Below are 22,678 nucleotides of genomic sequence, written 5' to 3'. Positions count from 1 at the left end.
CTCTTTAATATGGCTGTAGAAACTACTCAAGCTTTGTCTATTTTCCCTGGTAGGTAGGCCCAGGAGGTTGTAAAACAGGTGTTACTGTGGCTAATCGCCTTTCTCGATGTTTCCAGGTTGAGTGGGACTAAGTATATTTGAGAGAAGTGAAGAGACAGATTTACTTAAAGAGCAAATAAATAAATCTTTGGATGAAACTTTGAACATTCCCTTTTGAAAATGTAGTACTAATATGGTTTTAAACTTGACACTTGAGTAACTTCTCTTGATTTTTCTTTTTCTTTCTCTTTTGAATGGTAGAATTCTGGTACAGCTCAAGTTTTCAGCTTAGTAGCAGAGCGTAGAAAGAAGTTTCAGGAGATCATCAATCGCAATAGCAGTGAAGCAAATCAGGTGGTTCGTCCTAAAACTTCAAATAAATGGTCTGCACCTGGTTCAGCTCCACAGTTAACTACAGCCATTTTGGAAATTAAAGAAAGCATATTGTCTTTGTTAATTAAACTTCACCACAAACTCTCAGGAAAACAAAACTCCTACTATCCTCCCTGGCTTGATGACATAGAAATTTTAATCCAACCAGATATACCTAAATATAGTCATGGAGATGGTATAACTGCAGTAGAAAGAATTTTACTAAAAGCTGCATTGCAAAGCAGAATGAACAAACGCATCATTGAAGAGATATGTAGAAAAGTGACCCCTCCTGTACCACCCAAAAAGATCACTGCTGCAGAGAAGAAAACACTGGACAAAGAAGAAAGGTAATTTTTATTTTTAATGCTTTAAACTAATGTATGGTACAGTTGAAGATTTTATATTACCACCCCCCATCCCCACTTTGGCCATCTGAGGCTAATCACCTGGATGTTTATCAGCTGTAATCATAGCTGATTAGTTTGTAAGGTAAATGGAATCAAAGATAGTCAGTGCTTGTGCATTTAGCATGCTTGAGTTAGTTATCATTTACATTTAGAATACATATGGTGACAGCCATATGTATTCTAAATGTAAATGTACATGTATGTATTTAAAGGTGAGCTGTAGAGTGCGTAGCTCATTGTTTTAATTAAAGAAACATACTGAAACTTATAAGTTTATTATAAGTTTACAAAGGAGTAGTATAGGAGACCAAACACATATTCTATCAGTGCTATTATTATTTAAACATTTTTGGAGGTCTCATACGTCTTTGAGCATCTACGGCACATTTTTGTTTGTTTCCATTTCTTCCTTGATGACAAATTTTTGTCCTTTGAGGATGGGTTTAATTTTTAAAACCTTTTTATTTTGAAGAAATCTCAAACTTACAGAAATGTTTCAAGGATAATACAAAGAACTTCCTGGATCATTTCAGAGTAAGTTGCTTTACCCTGGAATACTTTAGCGCGTGTTTTTTAGGAATAAGGTCGTTTTCTTACCTAATCAGAATACACCTTTCAAAATAAGGGAATCAACATTTTATTTAGTACGATAAAATCCCTAGATCCCAAGTTTTGACAGTTGTCCCAGTAACGTGTCTCAGAGCAAAAAGATCCAGTCCAGAATCACTCATTGCATTTTGTTGTCATGTCTCTTTGGTCTCCTTCAGCATGGAATAGTTTCCTCAGTTTTTCCTTTATTTTCTTGACCTTGGCACTTTTGAAGATTATAGAGCAATAGACACTGTAGAATGTCCCTCAACTTGGGCTTGTCTCCTTTCCTATTATGTTTGGATTCCGATGAAGCACCTTTGAGAGGAATATCAAGGAAGTGTTGCTGGGGAGTTGCCTGGTGGCCTAGTGGTTAGTATTCCGGGCTTTCACTGCCATGGCCCGGGTTCAATCCCTGGTTGGGGAACTAAGATCCTGCAAGTTGCGTTGGCCTGGCCAAAAAAAAAAGGAAGTGTTGCTGTTTTCTTTTGACTGCATCCCATCAGGTGTCACATGATTTTAATTTGTTTCATTACTGGTGATTAACTTTGATCACTTGATTATGAGGGTGTCTGTTAGACTTCTTCACTGTCAAGTTACCCTTAGTAACTTTCCTCTCTTTTTTCCCTCCTTTGTAATTAATATGTAATTTGTGGGGAGATACTTTGAGATGCTGCAATATCCTGTTCTCCATCAACTTTCAGTTTATTCATTTATTTACTTATATCAGTTTGGAGTTATGGATTCCTATTTTATTTTATGGGTTATAATTTCATGCTCATTAATCATTTTGCTGCTCAAATTGTTCTAGATTTGACCAGTGGGAGTCCCTTCAAGCTGGTTTCTGTGTTCTTTGGATTTCTCCCCACCATTCTTTGAGCATTTTCAATTATTTTCTGGGCCAAGAAGATAGCCCAGGTTCATCTTGTGTTTGGTATTAGCCATTTCTCCAAAGAGTCCTGGTTCCTTTTAGTAAAGAATCTTATTTAGAAACTACAGTCCATGTGCTCATTCTAATGAGCTCATTCACAGACCCTCTTAGTGGGCAAAAATGTGTGTGTATGGGGGGCGGATAAAGGGAGGGGAGAGAGAGTTATTAAAAACTATGACTGTGAGTTCAACCTGATAATCCCAGTTCTAATCCAACACCATAGGATTTATTCTTCTTTTCCTTCTTTTCATAATTGTAACTCTCTCCTCCCATAGTGAGAAACCTGGCCCCTATAATCCTTAATATGTATTAATTTTTGATTAATTCCCTTGTATGTAACCAATTTCTTGTAACTTTCCCCCACACGAATGCCTTCCTGTGCTGGGCCGTTGGGTCTTGACACCCTGTCCTAGGCCACTGTGCCACCTTCCACGTTCAGGAAGGAAAGAGAGTGCAGGAGTGGTGTTTTTTTTGTTTTTTTTTTTGCTGTACGCGGGCCTCTCACTGTTGTGGCCTCTCCCGTTACGGAGCACAGGCTCCGGACGCGCAGGCCCAGCGGCCACGGCTCACGGGCCCAGCTGCTTTGCAGCATGTGGGATCTTCCCGGACCGGGTCACGAACCCGTGTCCCCTGCATCGGCAGGCAGACTCTCAACCACTGCGCCACCAGGGAAGCCCAGGAGTGGTTTTTAATTTTTTGAAATGGCTAATGTCATTGGGAGTCCACTTTGATGAGTAAGGTGAGTGATCAACCTGGATAATAATATATTGGCTTAAAATATAAAGTATAATATAAAAAATAAGAGTTATATTTATAAAATAGGTAATACAGTGAGTTTTCTTAAGTGGGCCCTAAATTACATTTAAAGTAAATGTTAGAAAAGGAGTGTTAAAAATCTCTTGAACTTTATTGGCAAAAATATGTAACTTTTCATGGTAAGCTGGACCACAGTACTTGATTTTATAGATGTTTGTGATTATCTCCACTAAATGGGTCGGAGTGGATGTGTGAATAATCTAAAAATTACCATCAACATTCCATTCTTCTAAATTCTATATTCTATATCCTTTAATCATTTCAGATTAATAGCAGAATTCTTTTATGTTTCCCATAGAAATTACTACATAGAGTCTCAGTTTAATAAAATTCTTTTGTAGTATATAGATATAATAAATGGTCACTAAAAGAAACTGCTATAGTATACTCCATCCATTATGGTTTTTTTTTTCCATCCATTATGTTTTTAATGTTCTTTGTATCATGGGCTATGATAAATCCCTTTTTGAATTTAGTTCAAGTAAAAAGTTTGTCTCTCCCAATGAGTTAATGTATAACTTACCTTTTAACCTTTTTCTTCTTCCTCTCCCTCCTCTCTTGTTTTGAATTACTATATGAACCTTACCTTGCTGGGGGTAGAATTTTATGCTTATTAGTATTTCTAGCATCTTTAAATGTAGGGAAGCCTATCTCCTGTCTTTATTAGTTTACTTTTATTTTCTTATACTTACGTTATAGTCATTTTTTTTCTTTTTCAACTAGCCTCAAATTAAAATGCTCTTTGGAAGTAGATAAGGCATAATTAATAAATAGAATAAAGTGAACTAATCCAAAGGAATATTTATGCTTAGATTTGGAATATAGTTTTATCTTTATCTTGTATTTGAGACTCTTTCATATTCTTTTACTTCAAACAAAATAAACCAAACTTGGAATATTTCCTGGTAGAAACTGGAAAACTTCCTGGCTTTTTGCTATTTCTCTTTTAGGAAGAGACCTGTTCTTAAGGTAACAGTAAATCTGACTATTCTTTTTAAAAATAATTAATTAATAAATTAATTTTTGCTGCATCGGGTCTTAGTTTCGGCACATGGGATCTTTTGTTGCGGTGTGTGGGCTTCTCTAGTTGTGGCATGTGGGTTCCAGAACACGCGGGCTCAGTTGCCCCACAGCATGTGGGATCTTAGTTGCCCAACCAGGGATCGAACCCGCGTCCCCGGCACTGGAAGGCAGATTCTTAACCACTGGACCACCAGGGAAGTCCCCAAAACCTGACTATTCTTATCTTTTAGATTCTGTTCATAGCTTAACATAGTAGTTTCTTCTAGCAATGAGTTTGCTGTTATTTGTACCTGGGGTTAAATTGTGGATTCCTAGCTAAAACTCTTGTTGCTCTTGCTATGAACTGACATATATTTAGGAAATTGTGTTGTTGGACATCCAAATTTTCTATCTACTTTAATTATTATTTCACATTTTAAAGTAAATCGTGGCTTTTATTTTTACCTATTTAAGCCCAGTGATTTTCAAACTATTTTAAAGCAGCAGAATCCTTTTAAGGACAATAAAATTTTACCTGAAATTTAATACATAGTACAGAAAATTGGTTGTTCTTAACTGTGTACAGGGGGCCTTTCGTACATTATATACTCCTGAAAGATAGTAGGTATGTCTTAAGCACGTCTGGTACTTATCACTTTATTTCTGTTTAATCTAGACGACAAAAGGCCAGAGAGAGGCAGCAGAAGTTGCTTGCAGAATTTGCTTCACGACAGAAAAGCTTCATGGAAACGGCAATGGATGTTGGTAAGTCAAAATTTATTAGTTTAGAACTCTCATACTTACAGTTACAATTACCTTAGGGATTATCTAGTCCAATCACCCACCAGTTTTTAACATTACAGACATGATTTCTCGTCTTTATTTAAACAATAGAGTGATGGAAGATCAGACCTTTATTATAGACAGTCCATTCTGTTGTTGAGTAGCTACAGTTGTTAGAAAGTTCTTCCTGATGGTAGTAATACAGTATTCTCCTGCTGCTTTCTTCTGTTAAACTGTCCTTTAGATTTGTGAGGTTCATCAATGTGAATTTACTTATTCTGATTTTTTCCTGTGAAATTATTCTAAGATCCTTAAAATAGTTTTCAGATACTTTCAGTGTCTCTTCCTGCTGCCCACCCCTTCACTATTTCTTAAAATCAGATGCACTTCTCACTTCCATTAGGATTAGCATTAGCATTTGTACAATGAGAGAGGATGCCATTTTCCTGTGTGATGGTAGATTGCTATGAGTAATCTTTTACAAACGTAGGAGAAATAGATTAAATCTCAATTAATCTCAGGCTTCAGTTAACCAGGATACTCCCTTCCCTGACTATTACTTGCATTTCATTGATTTCTCTCTCTCTCTAACTTTTAGACAAAAATGCTGAAAGAAAATACACTGAAGTTGTACCTTTAGTTAAAATATATACACATATGTGCATTCAGACATGCAAATACAGTCTCATGCACATAAGCACATGTAACTAGAGTTATATATATATATTAACTAATGTTCAATATATAGCTAATGTTCACAAGAGGTGTGAAGAGGAGGGTCAGTCCAGATTTAGCATAATGTGTTCTAAACCATCAACAGTAGAGTTTATGTTCAGGACATAACTTTGATGTAAAGTATACTAAATTCTGCTTATTGGATTAACTTGCTATCAGTTGACTTTTTTTTTTTTAACATCTTTATTGGAGTATAATTGCTTTACAATGGTGTGTTAGTATCTGCTTTATAACAAAGTGAATCAGTTATACATATACATATGTTCCCATATCTCTTCCCTCTTGCGTCTCCCTCCCTCCCACCCTCCCTATCCCACCCCTCTAGGTGGTCACAAAGCACCAAGCTGATCTCCCTGTGTTATGCGGCTGCTTCCCACTAGCTATCTACTTTACATTTGGTTCAGTTGACTTTCTGATAAGAAATATGAGGATTTAGTTCATTGACACTGTTTTCACTTTTTCCATTGTGTTTTCTTTTCCTTCTTTCCAAAAATTAATAATTATATATATTTTTTGGTTTTTACAGATTAAAGATAATTGTAATAAGTGTTACAATTAAGTGTTCTATTAAGTGTTCTATCTATAGCCAGTTTTTTCATATCTCTTCATATAAAATGAACTAATAACCACCCTTAGTTTTCATTTTTCTTTTCCTTATCTCTACCTTCTGCATTTTATTAGTTACTTCTTTTCTTTTAAATTAAGGTTGCCAACATTTTGTTTTGCAGTTGCAGTCAAGTCTTCCATCCAAAGGTTTATTCTATATGTTGAAAAACAGTTAAGATAACTGTTTGAATGTTGTTGAATACAGGGCTAAAAAATAACCTAGTATTCATTTACTTTTTTTTTTTTTTGAGTCCACTGGCCTGACTCCTAGCGCACTTTAAGGAGATTGTATTTAGTATATAGCCTCTTTTCTCACAGTCTTGCAATTGCTAAAACCATACCATCCTTTATTCATTTCTGTTTGGGCCATTACTTTGTTACATTGTCTTTTGTTTCTCCTGAAGTTTCCAACTGCCTTTTTTTCAAACTAATATGCCTTTATGATATCCCTATTATTCTGCCCACTCAATCATACTGTCCTTTGCATGGAATTCTATTCCAGTCTGGTCCATTTTCTCTGTAGGCATGCTCTGCAGCCATTACCTTAGGATTTTCCTCTTATCATGTTGATCTGGGATTTCCTGCATCTTATGTCTTTCTGGGAGTCTTGTTTATTGGAGTGCAGCCTCAAGTGTATTCCCAATAATGCTTGTGCTGGAAGCTAAACTTTCTGATTCTTTATATTTCCAGATGGAACTCTGGTTTGCTCTCATGCTTGATTGTTAATTTGGATGAACATAAAATTCCTCATTGATACACATTTTCTGTTACAACTGTTAAAGCAATACTCCCTTGTCTTTTGCCATTTATTTGATAAGAAGTATGGTGGTAGTTTGATTCTTATTCATTTGTGGGTGAGCATTTTTTTCCCTTTCCTGTGACACTTTTATAATTGTTTGATCTTTAGAGATCTGAAGTTTTATGATATGTATCTAGGTGGATCTTTTTTCATTCTCCTTAGTACTTAATGGACCTTTTCGGTCTGAAGATTCATGTATCAGAAGCTCTGAGAAAAATTTTTCCTATGATTTTCTTGATAACTGGTATAGCCATCTTCCAAGATGACCCTCAATGATCCATACCTCTTAGTATTTATGCCCTGTGTAGTCTTCTCTGACATTGTGCCAGAATTGGTAGACATGATCACTGGGATATGGCAGAAGTGATGGTATGTCATTTCTGAGATTAGGTTATGAAAGATACTATGGCTTCTCTCTTGACGGCTTTTCTTTCTCTTGGATTGCTCATTCTGGGGAAAGCCAACTGCCATGTGGTGAGCAGCCCTATGGAAAGGCCTGTGTGGTTAGGGACTGAGGCCTCTGGCCAACAGTCATGTGAGTGAACTTGGATGTGAAACTGCCAGCCCCATTAAAGTTTTCAGATGAATACTGCCCAGCTGTTAGTTTGATAGCGATCTCATGAGAGATGCTGAGCCAGAACCATCAGCTAAGCTGCTCCCAGGTTCCTGACCCTCAGAAACTGTGTGAGATAATAAATGTTGTTTTAAGCCACTGAATTTTGTGGTAATTTGTGAAACAGCAATAGAAAACTATTATAATACTTTTCTCCTTATATTTTCTTTATTCTCTTTTGGTGGGACTCTCACTACTTGGATATTGGATCTCTTGGATTGATCTTTTAAGCTTTTATGTCTTTTTTTTAATACATCTTTATTGGAGTATAATTGCTTTGCAATGTTGTGTTAGTTTCTGCTGTACAGCAAAGTGAATCAGCTATATGCGTACATATATCCCCATATTCCCTCCCTCTTCCATCTCCCTCCCACCCTCCCTATCCCACCCTTCTAAGTGGACACAAAGCCCTGAGCTGATCTCCCTGTGCTATGTGGCTGCCTCCCACTAGCTATCTATTTTACATTGGGTAGTATATATATGTCAATGCTACTTTCTCACTACGTGCCAACCTCCCCTTCCCCCCTCCCCGTGTTCTCAAGTCCATTCTCAACATCTGCATCTTTATTCCTGCCCTACCACTAGGTTCATCAGTTATGTCTTTTTATATCATGTATTCTTTTTGCTTTACATGCTTAGAGGTTTCTTCTCTTCAATATCTTGGTCTTACTTTGTAGAATTTTTTCTCAAATCTTTCTGAATGTCTCTCTTTCTCAATTATCCTTTATCCTTCTGAATTACTTAGAAATTTAAGTTGGTCTTTCATGTTGTTAGTTTTCCTCATTTGCCTGATAATCCTTGACTCTCCTGGAAAGGTGGTCTGGGTAGTTAATTTGGGTTTACCCTGCTGAGGTCTAAGGTTTGATTCTAGTAATTCTCTTTAGCGTGAGTAGGGATGAGGCGTGTCGACTGTCAGACTTAGATTTTGGTGGGAGGACTGCAGACTACTCTGTTTGGGCCCCCAGATGTTAACACTCAGTTAGAAACCCCAGTGCTCTCCAAGTGACTTGTTCAGTTCCTCTGGAGAAAGATAGTCTTTTTTCCTCTGTGAGGTAAATGTCAAATTATCTGAGTGCTCTGTCAGTCAAAGTTGGGGAGGGAATTGGGGTGCTGAGTAGTGAAGTTCTGTATATAGACTTTTGATTAATTACTCTGTTTTCAGAGTCACTTAATACTTTTGACTCCTATCCTCTGCCTCACTGACTGATTCTGAGCCCAGAGTTGACATTCTTCTAACGGAGAGATCAATTCTTCCTTTCTGTAACTTTCTCGTAATACATAAGTGGTTGCAGCTTTTATGAATTTCTTTCATTGTCAGCATGTCTCCATCTCCTCCAATCTTTTGGAAATTTTATTGACATTTCTTATTTGTTGGTTGGTAAAACTCTCTTCCACAACTCCATCCTTTTTCTATATTCTTGGGGAAATATTTCTTTATGTATTTCTCTACTTTTATTTCAGTGGTTTTTTAGAAGGAATGGAGACAAAAGCCTGTGCTCAGTCTGCAATCTTGATTAGATACTTATATTTGTTATTATAATATATAAAGTTAAAATTTCTGTTATTAAAAAAGCATTAAATTTTTATTATAGAAACTTAGAAAACACATATAATCAAAAATAAGAAAATAATATTATATTTTTACTATCAGATTATACTATCAGATTTCCTAACCTAGGCTGTATCCTTACAAATCTTTTTCTGAGTATATATGTATATAAATGCTTTTTTTTTTTTTAACCAAAATGAGTTAATTTCACACATGCTGTTTATTCTTATGAAAAATTTCAAACATACAGAAAAGCTAAAGGAATAGTAGTATAAATTCCCATGTACCACTATAATCCTCCCCTAGTTAACATTTTTCTTTATTTGTTCTTTCCCTCTCTTTCTGTCTGTCTCTACTAAATGAAGTAAGTTATAGACATCATGACACTTTACTCCTAAATACTTCAACATACGTGTCCTAGGATTGAGAATATTCTCCTACTCAAGCACAATATACATCATATGTAAGAAAATTACTTTTTCTTTCAAAGTAAATAGCTTCAAATACCAACCTGGATATTATGTTAAACAATGAAATCATTGAATTAAGTTTAAAAAATTTTAAATTGTTTACAGATCGTTTTGTCCTTCGGTAATTCTACTAAGGGTATATAGTCAAAAGCTCTGTGTTCTGAAGTCACTTCAGAGCAGTCTTTTTGGGGGAGGTAGTGTAACCAGTTTGATGTAGAGTTCGGTTTGTTGGCAACCTTAGGAACTAAGAAAAAAGCTTAGTTAATACTGCTTTTAGAAATCGTTTTTATCTGTTGCCGCCCACTCCCAAGTGAGATAGAACAAAAACAGTTTTCTAAGGAATTGATTAAGCAAAGTATCCAGATGAGGTTAGGTAGTATTGTCTTGAATAGGAGAATTGCCACCGCATTCCCTGAGGAGACTGGAGGGAAGAGGGAAAGAGTGGATGGAGATAGAGGTGAGTTCCATTAGGGGCAGGGGAAGTGGGAAGTTCAGGTGATCACTCAGTTGCTTCAGTTTTCAGGGCTAAGTAAAACGTGAGTTCTGCTGAGTGAAAAGAATGCCACTTGAGGTTTGGAATAGTTGCTAATGAGAGTGGGAGATGTTGCTCACCCAGGCTAAGTATAAAATTTGATAAGCAATGCTTAGGAACCAGTTATGTTCACAATCATATATTTGAATGGCAGTAGTGTGCAAAGTTATTGACTCACTGTCCTAAATCTTACTACTTTTTGGAAGGTTTGATCTTTTTTGGTAGTAGCCAGGGCACAGGAACAACAATTGAGGGATCAGGCAGACATGATTGCTAGCAAACAGAGGCAGTTCCCAGAAGCCATCAGGATAATGGGCTCCGCTCTCTCCTAGTCCCGGTTCTTGCATGCTGCAGTGGTGACAGGTGAGGTAATAATAGATTCATGAGCGTTTGGTTTATTTATGTTGGTTATGGCCATGCCAGTGGGATTCTGGACCATTCAGATTTGCATATTCCTTTTATTTATAACTCACTCCCTTCCCAAAGAGATCTGTTTGACCCCTAGAACCTGTTTGAGATCCCATTTTCATACATCGCTAAAGATAAAAATTACAGTCATATGTCTCACTGCCTCTGATTACTCTGCTCATTTACATCTGATATTATGTATTATAATATTATTAACACATAAAGCAGGGCCCACACCTGAGGTACTATTTAGCAATAATACAGACACAATTTAATCTCAGTCCAGTCCTCTGCTTTATTTGTCAGATACCTTTTGTCTTCTGCATTATTTCCCATCTGTGTTGTAAATGTAAGCATTCTGTAGTTGCTTCTTTCTTATTTTGCCTTTATCTTTGTGTTTGAGGGATGTTCTCCCAAGATTTCTAGTCTAGTAACATAACATGTAGAGTATTTTGAATTTATAATATACAGTACTTTACAAGTCCTCTAATCAAATATTTTACATCATTAGGTAAAAATTTAAGGACAAACGCTTTTCTCTCTGAATGCAACAGATTTCTACTCTGTGATTAGTACTCTTACTTATATGTTGATAATGCCTTTTTGTAGTTATCAAATTTTCTATATGAAAAGACTCCCTCTGCAATTCCTTCTGTCTTTGTCTCCTGATTACTATACCCCATTATTTGTTTTTACTAGCCATCTAGGTATAGAAGTCAGGATGTTAGACCTTGATTCATTAAGGCTTATCAGATAGATATGACTGAAATCCAGCATAATTGTTTCAAGTGAGAGTTTAGATGCTTAATATAGAGCAAATTTATTTTGGAAATTATTTTCTTATCTTAAATATACTACATTTAATCGTAGAAGTTATATGGTACAGAAAAACATAAAGAAGGATGAATTTTATCCCTAATCCCACCATCCAAAAGACACATACATTACGGATGATACTGCGTAGTACAATTTGGTTTCATGTCTTCTTGCTCAACATTTTAGCATAAACATATCCCTATATTATTATTAAAACTCCTGGTAACTATGATTTTTAAAGGCTTTACTTCGTTGGAGAGGTAGCAGGTAGTGGTTATCATCATGGACTCTGGAGCCTTACTGCCAAGTTCATATTGCAGCCACTCCATTGCCTGGAGTAGTTTACTGAACTTCTCTCTACATTGGTTTCCACATAGTTAAAAAGGGATTATTATACTGCCTACCTCATAGGGTTGTTGTGAAGATTGAATGTATTAGTACATTTAAAACACTTAAAACAGAGTGCTTGGCACATAATAAGTGTTTATAAGCATTGGGTATTACTATTATTACTTTTATTCTATAATTTACTTAATCATCCCATCATAATTGGACTTTAGTTTTACAGTTTTTTAAATTATTATGAACATTGTATATACAAAACCTTGTCTGTATTTTGGGTCTGGGTCTAAAAGTATGAATTTTGGGGGATGATGATGATATATATTTTTGTATGTTAACTGTGTAACCAAAACTATGCTAAACACATTCTGTATATTGACTTATTTGTCCTGATAGACCCATGAGATAGATGGTAGTATTCCAGATAAAGATGCCTAAATTTAGGTTAAGAAATTTGTCTGAGATTATACAGTAGTAAATGGTGGAGTATGGGCTGTTAATCAACAAGCTCTTTACTATTTCTTCATATTTGAAGCAAATTGAGCAGAGTTAAGTCCCTCCCCTCCCCTACTCCCCCAAGTTGGTAGCCTGGAGATAGAAAGGGACAGTTATGAGGATAGTTGCAAAATAAGAATTAATAGACTGATGATTGATTGATTGAGGTACAAGGTACAAGATAGAAGGGATATTCAATGTGTTTGGAAAGTTTTATTTATTTATTTTTAAACCAGAATGAAAAGAATACTTCTTTTCCAGTAGCTGAAACAAAAATCCTTGGTGTGTCTCTATTAGTCTAGCCTAGTTATAAGGTCAGCCCCACTCCAGTCATATGAATCAAAAGTGGGGGTGATGGTATGATTCTCTAAGCAAAAATTGAGTCCTGCTGTTAGCAGATGGGACAGTAGATACTAGGTAGATAGAAATAGTAGCTGTCCACAGTACCCATCCTTTAAGATTTCATTTGGAAAGTGGGGTAGTCCAAGCAGGAGCTGGCATAGATCAGGATTTGGTTGACCTCTTATTGTTGTTAGTTGTGGAGGGAGCTGTTTATTTTGCTATTTAATAGTATAGTTTAATTTGAGGTTTATCCTTTTATTTTTTTAATAATTTACATAAGAAAGGGGGTTGGGGATATATATATATATATATAGACATAAAAATAGTTACATCCCAGTGTCCCCTTCTTAGGTAAATGATAACATACTATGTATAATTCTTCTACCTTGCTTTTTTCACTTAACATTATATCCTGGAGAACCCATCATGCAGTGTATAGAGATGTTCTTTATTCTTTTTTCTACCTGTATAGTAGATTCCTCACAATACCACCCCCCCATAGTTTATTCAAATGGTCTTCTATTATTGGACATTTGGGTAATTTCCAGTCTTTTGTTATACAAGTTGTATTGCAATGAATATCTTTGTGCATGTATCTTTTTGTATTTTGATAATGTATCTGTAAGATAGATTTCTAGATGTGGGATTGCTGGGTCAAAGGGTAAACACGTGTAATTTTGCTAGATATTGCCAAATTACCCTTACGGGGTCGTACCATTTTGCATTCCCATCAACAATGTGTCATAGTATCAATTTCCCTATGTATTTGTCATTAGAATATGTTGTCAAACTTTTGTATTTTTGCTAATCTGGTAGGTGAAAAGAAGTGGTATCTGGTCTAATTTTAGTGAGCATTTCTCTTATTATGGAAAAGGATGCTGTTTATATCTTTAACTGCTTCTTATTCCCTGACACATCTTTTTGCTGCTTTAGGGTTTGATTCTATCATAAATTAGCCTCTTTTATATTCTTACATTTGCTTGGAATCAGGCACAGCTGTAGACTTGCTCTGTTTTAGGTAGGACCTATCTACTTGTGACATTGGAATGCATATAGTGCATTAGTCCTATGTATTTATGGCTGTTGCATCTGTTATTATTTTATAAATTATGTAAATTTTGCTGTGTTAACTTGTGAAATTCTTATTCTCTCAACTAAATAGAAACTAATTGAATTTCTTTTCACTTAAATTAGAAAGCAGATCTCATGGATAGAATACTTTTTATGTTGGTTGCTCTGATTGTAAATTTGTTCATTTTTGAGGGATGGTGCTGCATCTGTCATTCAAGTCAGTCATCTGTGATGTGGTATATTTCAAAAAAAAAATACAGCCCATAAATGTATGTTATGTTTTGGTTATTTGTTCCATAAATAAGACCCACTGATACCAATCCAAGACATTAAAAAAAATATGCTTAACATATCATACAAAACTGTATGAAAGCAAAGCTTATCATCTCTTCCTACCTTCCCGTTTAAATTTCACCCCTCCAGGATAAACCATTATAAACAGGCTTTCTTGTTTCACATGAATACATTTTGTTTCTATTTGTTTTTCCTGAAATAAAATTTTACTGTATATAATACTGTACAGTTTGCTTCCTTTTTTTTTTTTTTCTTTTGGCCTGCCCAGTGCGGCATGTGGGATCTTAGTTCTCCGACCAGAGATTGAACCCGTGCCCCCTGCATTGGAAGCACGGAGCCTTAACCACTGGACTGCCAGGGAAGTCCCATGCTTCCTTTTTTAAAAAAATTGAAATATAATTAGTGTACAATATTATGTTAGTTTCAGGTGTACTACATAGTAATTTGATATTTGCATAAATTATGAAATGATCATTTTAAGTCTAGTAACCATCTGCCCCCATACAAAGTTACTGCAGTATTATTGACCAGATTCCTTATGCTATATATAACATCCCACTGCCTTATTTATTTTATAACTGAAGGTTTGTGCCTCTTAATCCCCTTCAGCTATTTTACCTCCCACTCCCCACTCCCCTTCCCTCTGGCAACTACCCATTTGTTCTTTGTATCTATGATTCTGTTTCATTTTGTTTTGTTTTTTACATTCCACTTATGAGGTCATACAGTTATTTGTCTTTCTCTGACTTACTTCACTTTAACACAGTACCTTCTAGATCCATCCATGTTGTTGCATATGTCAAGATTTCATTTTTTTATGGCTGAATATTATTCTGTGTGTGTGTGTGTGTATGTGTGTGTGTCTGTATGTATACTTCTTTATCCATTTCATCTGTCAGTGGACACTTAGGTTGCTTCTGTATCTTGGCTGTTATAAATGCTGCTATGAACATTGGGGTACAGCTTCCTTTCTAAAACACTTAACAATGTATCATGAATATCCCTGCAAATTAGTATCTGTAGATCTCTTTTTATCCCAGATATCATTATGCACACATGTGCTTGCATATGTATGCAATGTTATATACACGGGATTAATATAAATATTTTTAATCCATATTACTTTTTTCTCCTTCCATGACCCATGCTTACAGCTTGCTTGGTGTATTCTTGTGCTTTTCTCTGTATTTATATAATCATATACAAACATACTACAATTATATGTTCATATCAGGTTTCCCCTCCTTCTCCCCTCTCCCCCTTTCTTTCTTCCTTGATTTTGATCATTGTTTGCTTTACCAAATGGGATCACTTTTTGCTGCTCTCTACCTCAGTAATACCTCCAGGTGTTCTCTAGTAGTTCTGATTCAGTAGTACTCAACTTTGCACATTAGAATCATTGTATCCCCCTTAAAATAATATCTGTGCCTGAGATCCACTATAGACTAGTTAAAGAAGAGTCTCTGGGAGTGGGGCTCAGGCATAGGAACCTTTTGAAATTTCCCAGCTGATTCTTAATGTGCAGCCAGAGTTGAGAACCACTGCTCTAATTTGTTTCTTTTCCTTCCGTTTCTTTATTTGAGGGGAGGGAGGGAAAGCTCATAATAGCCCATAATGAAGTACTTTACTCAGCTACCTCTCTATTATTGGATATTCACTTTGTTTTCAGTTTGTTTTTGATTTTGCTATAACTAACAGTGCTGTGGTAAACAGTCAACATAAGTTTCTGAAATTGGTATTTCACTTTATATATCTACTCTTTGGTAGCCACTAGATGGAGATAAGTGTTTATATAGTTTTAATACTATTAACTAATAATTTTAAAGAACCAGTTACAGTGATGTAAATCTGACATTAACTCAGGTTTTTTTCCATGTATTGTCAATTAAAGATACAAAAAGTTCGGGCTTCCCTGGTGGCGCAGTGGTTGGGAGTCCGCCTGCCGGTGCGGGGGACGCGGGTTCGTGCCCCGGTCTGGGGGGATCCCGCATGCCGCGGAGCGGCTGGGCCCGTGGGCCATGGCCGCTGAGCCTGCGCGTCCGGAGCCTGTGCTCCGCAGCGGGAGAGGCCACGGCAGTGAGAGGCCCGCGTACCGCAAAAAAAAAAAAAAAAAAAAAAAAAGATACAAAAAGTTCTTTCTCCTGAAATTTTTTCGTTTAGGAATGAAACATTTTCCTATAAAGCTAAACTTAGTTTTACCATGTGATACAGCCATCATGTTCTGAGGTATTTACCCAACTGGTATAAAAACTTATGTCTACACAGAAATCTGCGTATGAATGTTTATAGCATCTTTATTCATAATTGCTCAAAACTGGAAATAGTGAAGAAGTCCTTCAATAGATGAAGGGATAAACTGGTACATCCATACTATAGAATACTGTTCAACAATAAAAGGGAATGCTGTATCAAGCTGTGCAAAGATGTAGGTGAATCGTAAATGTGTATGCTTACTGAAAGAAGCCTGTCTGAAAAGGCTACATACTGTATGTTTCCAGTTACATGACGTTTTGGAAAAGGCAAGACTATAGAGCCAGTAAACAAATCAGTGGTTGCCAGGGTTTGGGAGTGGTAATGGGCTAAGTAGGTGAAGCATAGGGGATTTTGTAGAGCAGTGAAATTATCCTGTATGATACTATAAAGTTAGGTACATAACACTATGCTTTTGTCAAGACCCATAGGACTTTGTAACAGAGTGAATCTTAAGTATGCAAATTAAAAAGTCATTTAGGAGGTTGGAGGTCTCAGGATGGAATACAGAATGTATCAAGAGAATCTAACTGTATATTACAAATGTATGAAACAACTTCATTGAAGGGGATGGGAAAAAGGTGCTTAACTTGGAAATGAGTGGAATTGCTTAAGACTGAAGGCAAAAGGAACTGCACATAAGCGTTGTACTGTAGTTGATAAAGTTTCTGCCATGGCGAATGGGTTAACTGTTCTGAAACCACTGTACATGTATACTGAAATTGAGCACTTACATACAGGCATACCTCATTTTATTGTGCTTTGCTTTATTGCACTTTGTAGATACTGTGTTTTTTACAGATTGAAAGTTTGTGGCAACCCTGCGTTGAGCAAGTCTATTGGTGCCATTTTTCCAACAGCATTTGCTTACTCCGTGTCTCTATGTCACATTTTGGTAATCCTCACAATATTTCAGACTTTTTCACTATTATGATATTTGTTATGGTGATCTGTGATCAGTGATCTTTGATGTTACTATTGTAATTGTTTTGGGGTGCCACGAATTCACCCATATAAGATGGTGATCTGAATCAGTAAATGTTTTGTGTGTTCTGACTGCTCCACTGACTAGCTATCCCCCTGTCTCTCTTCCTTTCCTTGAGCCTCCCTATTCCCTGAGGCGCAACAATGTTGAAATTAGGCCGATTAATAATCCTACAGTGGACTCTAAGTGTTCAAGTGAAAGGATGAACTGCACGTCTCTCATTTATAATCAAAAGCTAGAAATGATTAAGCTTAGTGAGGAAGGCATGTCGAAAGCCTAGATAAGCCTCTTGTGCCAAACAGTTAGCCAGGTTGTGAATGCAGAGGAAAAGTTCTTGAAGGAAATTAAAAGCGCTACTGCAGGGCTTCCCTGGTGGCGCAGTGGTTGAGAATCCGCCTGCCGATGCAGGGGACACAGGTTCGTGCCCCGGTCCGGGAAGATCCCACATGCCGCGGAGCGGCTGGGCCCGTGAGCCATGGCCGCTGGGCCTGCACGTCCGGAGCCTGTGCTCCGCAACAGGAGAGGCCACAACAGTGAGAGGCCCGCGTACCGCAAAAAAAAAAAAAAAAAAAAAAAAAAAAAGTGCTACTGCAGTGAACATACGAATGATAAGAAAGCAAAACTGCCTTATTGCTGATATGGAGAAAGTTTCAGTGGTCTGGATATAAGATTAAACCAGCCAAAGCCTGAGCCAGAGCAAGGCCTTAAGTCTTTTTAATTCTGTGAAAGCTGAGAGAGGTGAAGAAGCTGCAGAAGAAAAGTTTGAAGCTAGCAGAGGTTGTTCATGAGGTTTAAGAAAAGAAGCCATCTCTGTAACACAAAAGTGCAGGGCGAAGCAGCAAGTGCTGATGTAGAAGCTGCAACAAATTAATCAGAGGATCTAGCTAAAATGATTAATGAAGGTGGCTACACTAAATGACAGAGTCTCAATGTAGGTGAAATAGCCTCATATTGGAAGAAGATGCCATCCAGGATTTTCGTAGCTAGAGAGAACTCAATGCCTAGCTTCATAGCTTCAAAGGGCAAGCTGACTCTTCTGTTAGAGGCTGATGCAGCTGGTGACTTTAAGTTGAAGCCGATGCTCATTTACCATTCCAAAAATCCTAGGGCCCTTAAGAGTCATTCTAAATGTAATCTATAGGTGGAACAACAAAGTCTGAATGACAGCACATCTGTTGACAACATGGCTTACTGACTATTTTAAGTCCATTGTTGAGACCTACTGCTCAGAAAAAAAAGATTCCTTTCAAAATATCACTGCTCACTGGCAATGCACCTGGTCACCCAAGAGCTCTGATGAAGATGAATGAGATTATATTGTTTTTCAAGCCTGCAGTATCCATTCTGCAGCCCATGGATCAAGGAGTAATTTCGACTTTCAAGTCTTATTATTTAAGAAATACGTTTCTTTTTTTCTTTTTAAAGCAGTGTCTTTTTTAAAAAATATATATTTTATTTATTTATTTGGTTGTGCCGGGTCTTAGTTGCAGCAGGCAGGCTCCTTAGTTGCGGCTCGCCAGCTTTTTTAGTTGTGGCATATGTGCTCCTTAATTGTGGCACGCATGTTCCCTGATCAGGGATCGAACCCAGGCCCCCTGCATTGGGAGCACGGAGTCTTAACTGCTGTGCAACCAGGGAAGTCCCAAGAAATACATTTCACAAGGCTATAGGTGCCATAGATAGTGATTCCTCTGATGGAGCTGGGCAAAGTAAATTGAAAACTTCTGTGAAGGATTCAGATGCCATTTAGAACATTCATGATTCATGGGAAGAGGTCAAATATCAACATACATAGGAGTTTGGAATAGGTTCATTCCAACCCTCATGGATGACTTTGAGGGGTTCAAGACTACAGTGGAGGAAGTAACTACAATGTGGTGGAAATAGCAAGAGAACTAGAATTAGAAGTGGAGTCTGAGGATGTGACTGAATTGCTGCAATCTCACGATAAAACTTTAACAGATGAGGAGTTGCTTCTTACGAATGAGCAAAGAAGGTGCTTTCTTTATGTGGAATCTACTCCTGGTGAAGATGCTGTGAAGATTGTTGAAATGGCAAGAAAGGATTTAGAATATTACATACACTTAGTTGATAAAGCAGTGGTAGTGTTTGAGAGGATTGACTCCAATTATGAAAGAAGTTCTACTCTGGGTAAAATACTATCAAACAGTATTGCGTGCTACAGAGAAATCATTCATGAAAGGATGAGTCAGTCAATATGACAGACTTCACTGGTGTCTTATTTTAAGAAACTGCCACAGCCACCCCAGCCTGTAGCAGCCACCACCCTGCTCAGTCATCAGCTGTCAGTCTTGAGACAAGGCCCTCCGCCAGCAAAAAGATTAGACTTGCTGAAGGCTCATATGATGGTTAGCATTTTTTACCAATAAAGTATTTTTTAATTAAGGTGTGTACGTTGTTTTTTTAGACATAATGCTATTGCACACTTCATAGACTACAATATAGTATAAACATAACTTTTATATGTACCAGGAAACCAAAAAAATTCATGTGACTCACTTTATTGCCATACTTGCTATATTGTCATGGTCTGGACCCGAGCCCACAATATCTCTGAGGTATGCCTGTATATAGATGGCAGATGATTGGAACTTGATTTCTCACTGTTGGAGTGGGAGGTTACAGCTAAGCAAGGGAAGACGCTGGAATGTCCATGTTTTAATGGATTAGAGTTGGAGACATCAGTATGAACTCACATTTAGGTTAATATAGATACAGGTGAAATTACATATGTATAAATATTTATGGGTACGTGCATATACACAAGTTAGTATGCAGACATAGTTTTCCTTCCTGTGTCAGTGGAGAGGGCCTAGAAGTAAAGATACTCCAGTAGAAACAAGCACACCCAGTGCCCCAGATCTTGGTTTCTAATACAGTTCTCCAAAAATATATGAAAAATTAAAAGAAAAAGGAAGCCGATCTCCTTGGAGAAATGGTTACTTCTAGAACTGGGGCAGGGAGTATGCAAGATGAGCCTGGAGCATCTCATAGCTCTAGGAAGTTAGGAAGTACTACACACACACACACACACACACACACACACACACACACACACACACACACACACACACACACACACACACACACACACATTGGTGGGTGGGAGGTGGGGCAGTATGTCAGAGGCACTCAGAAGCCGACTGAAAGTACTTCCAAAGGCCAAGTTGGACTAATTTGAACAAGAAAATAAAGTAGTATTGGATTATAACCCTAAGTATAAAACGAATACCTATGAGTTCATACTACCATAAGTAAAGGATTGAATAAATAAACGAATGAGGGAGAATAGACAAATTTCCCATGCTGAAGAATTCCAAATAATTTATGTAGATTTTCACCCTCAAGGAGGTGGAACATAACTCCCTACTCTTTTTTAAAAATATATATATATTTATTTATTTATTTAGGCTGCTCTGGGTCTTAGTTGTGGCACGCGAGACCTTCACTGCAGCATGCCAGCTCTTACTTGCGGCATGCGGACTTCTTAGTTGTGGCATTGGACTCTTAGTTGCCGTATGCATGCGGGATCTAGTTCCCTGACCAGGGATCGAACCCAGGCCCCCTGCATTGGGAGCATGGAGTCTTACCCACTGGACCACCAGTAAAGTCCCTAAGTCTGTACTATTTAAGTGTGGGCTGTGCTTAGCGACTTCCTTCTCAAAAGTACAGTGTGGAAAAGGGGAAAAAGTAACTTTACAGGAGAGAAAGTTGGCAAATACTGCCTAAAGCAGATGATCAAGGTCAATATCAACAGTAATAAATCATGCTGATATTATGCACCCTTGATAGGATGTTAATGAGAATGGTACCTTACCTCAGTGGTCCTCCTCCCTCAAAACCATAACCTCAGACAAACCTTGAGAAAAACATCAGGCAAATTACAATTGAGGAATGTTATACAAAATACCTGACCAGTATTCCTCAAAACTGTCAAGGTCATCAAAAACAAGGGAAGTCTGAGAAACCGTCATAGCTAAGAGTAGCCTAAGGAGACATGACAACTAAATGTAATACGGTATCCCGGATGGGATCCTGGAAAAGAAGAATGATACTAGGTAGAAACTTACAAAATCTGAAGAAAATATGGACTTTAATCTATCAATATTATATCAATAAAAATTGCTCAATAATATATCAATATTAGTTCACTGTGATAGTCATATCATGCTAATATAAGATTTAAGGGGAAACTGGGTGTGAGGCATATGAGAACTCTGTAGTAGCTTCAAAACTTTTCTGCAAATCTAAAATTATTTTAAAATGGTATTATTTTTAAAAAGGGAATGAGAAGTTCCTCTCTGTACCAAGTAAAAAAAAGAAGAGGAAAGCAAGAATGTCAGTAATAAAAATGACGATCAGTTCAGGACAGCACTGTACATCTTTACCAGAATTAATGATATTGCACAGCAGGAGTTTTGCAATAGTGGCAGTTGTCACAGGCTTCCTAGTAGAAAACAGTAAACTCTAGTAGTGTGCTTAGTTTATAAATAGTAACTCACCTGGTAGGTTACTAGCAAATACTCAGTTGTAGTTAAAAATTAAAGTGTATTGTGTGTTCTTAAAACCAAGCATCAATTTATGCAATAAAGAAACTTCTCTGTGCCTACCACTGGGCTGCAGACCACACTTTGCCCTGTGGTACTTGTGTATGGCAGTTGACTGTTCCTCAGGGAGGCATAATGTTTTCAAACAAAAATATATTTCCCATGATTCTGAGGGCACTAAATATATCCCTACATCATTTTCCCATTCTTTTCTCTATTCATCCACAGAACTCCATAAACACAAAAACAAAACATGTGCCAAGAACGATCTGATAGTTGGTTAGTTGGGACTGGCCTGAGCTGGTGGGACAACTTGGCTGTGTTCCAGGTGGGCTCTCTCCTTCTCCAGCAGGCTACCCCAGACTTACTCTCACGTAAGTGGTATGGTCGAGAGGGAGAGGGAGAGAGATGTTGGGGGAGAGATTTTGAGGGAGAGCTATTGAAAGAGAATATACAAGACCACTTTAGGCCTAGTCTTGGAAAGGCATGTTATTTCTGCCACAATTCTCTTTGTCTAAAGCAAATCAAGGCAGCCCATATACAAAGATTGGGGAATAAATTCTACCTCTTGGGAGAAGTTGCAGAGTTACCTTGCAAAGATCTTAGATACAGGGAGGAGTGGAGAATTGGGGCCATTTTGCAGTCATTCTAACAGAGTGATTGTAAGTAGAACTTGGCGAATTGAAATAACATTCAGAAGAATCACCTACTTAATTCAGATAGATTCTTGTCTGTTCATGTTAAACCAAACAGATGAGGTAACTATCACTTCATTAATTTTTTTGCCTTTATTGTAATAATATTAATCACGGTAATTTAAAACAGGCACTTTTGTTTCAAAAGGGAAAGTGTCAATTTTACA

The 22,678-nt window shown here is 37.2% G+C and overlaps 1 protein-coding gene across 9 annotated transcripts in view; it reads left to right on the top strand.

Annotated features, from left to right (window-relative positions):
* Nucleotides 1-22,678, top strand: part of UBR3 (ubiquitin protein ligase E3 component n-recognin 3) — a 230,802-nt gene that overhangs the window by 120,133 nt on the left and 87,991 nt on the right. For all 9 annotated transcript variants that reach the window (XM_067741589.1, XM_067741584.1, XM_067741585.1 and 6 more), the window contains 2 exons: nucleotides 301-761; nucleotides 4,835-4,923. In XM_067741589.1, the coding sequence (XP_067597690.1) occupies nucleotides 301-761; nucleotides 4,835-4,923 (550 nt within the window). The remainder of the gene's footprint in view (nucleotides 1-300; nucleotides 762-4,834; nucleotides 4,924-22,678) is intronic.

Source organism: Pseudorca crassidens, chromosome 6, assembly GCF_039906515.1.
Source record: "Pseudorca crassidens isolate mPseCra1 chromosome 6, mPseCra1.hap1, whole genome shotgun sequence".
Classification (NCBI taxonomy): domain Eukaryota; kingdom Metazoa; phylum Chordata; class Mammalia; order Artiodactyla; family Delphinidae; genus Pseudorca; species Pseudorca crassidens.
Note: the sequence above shows the minus strand (reverse complement) of the source record. Positions and strands in the feature narration are given on the sequence as shown.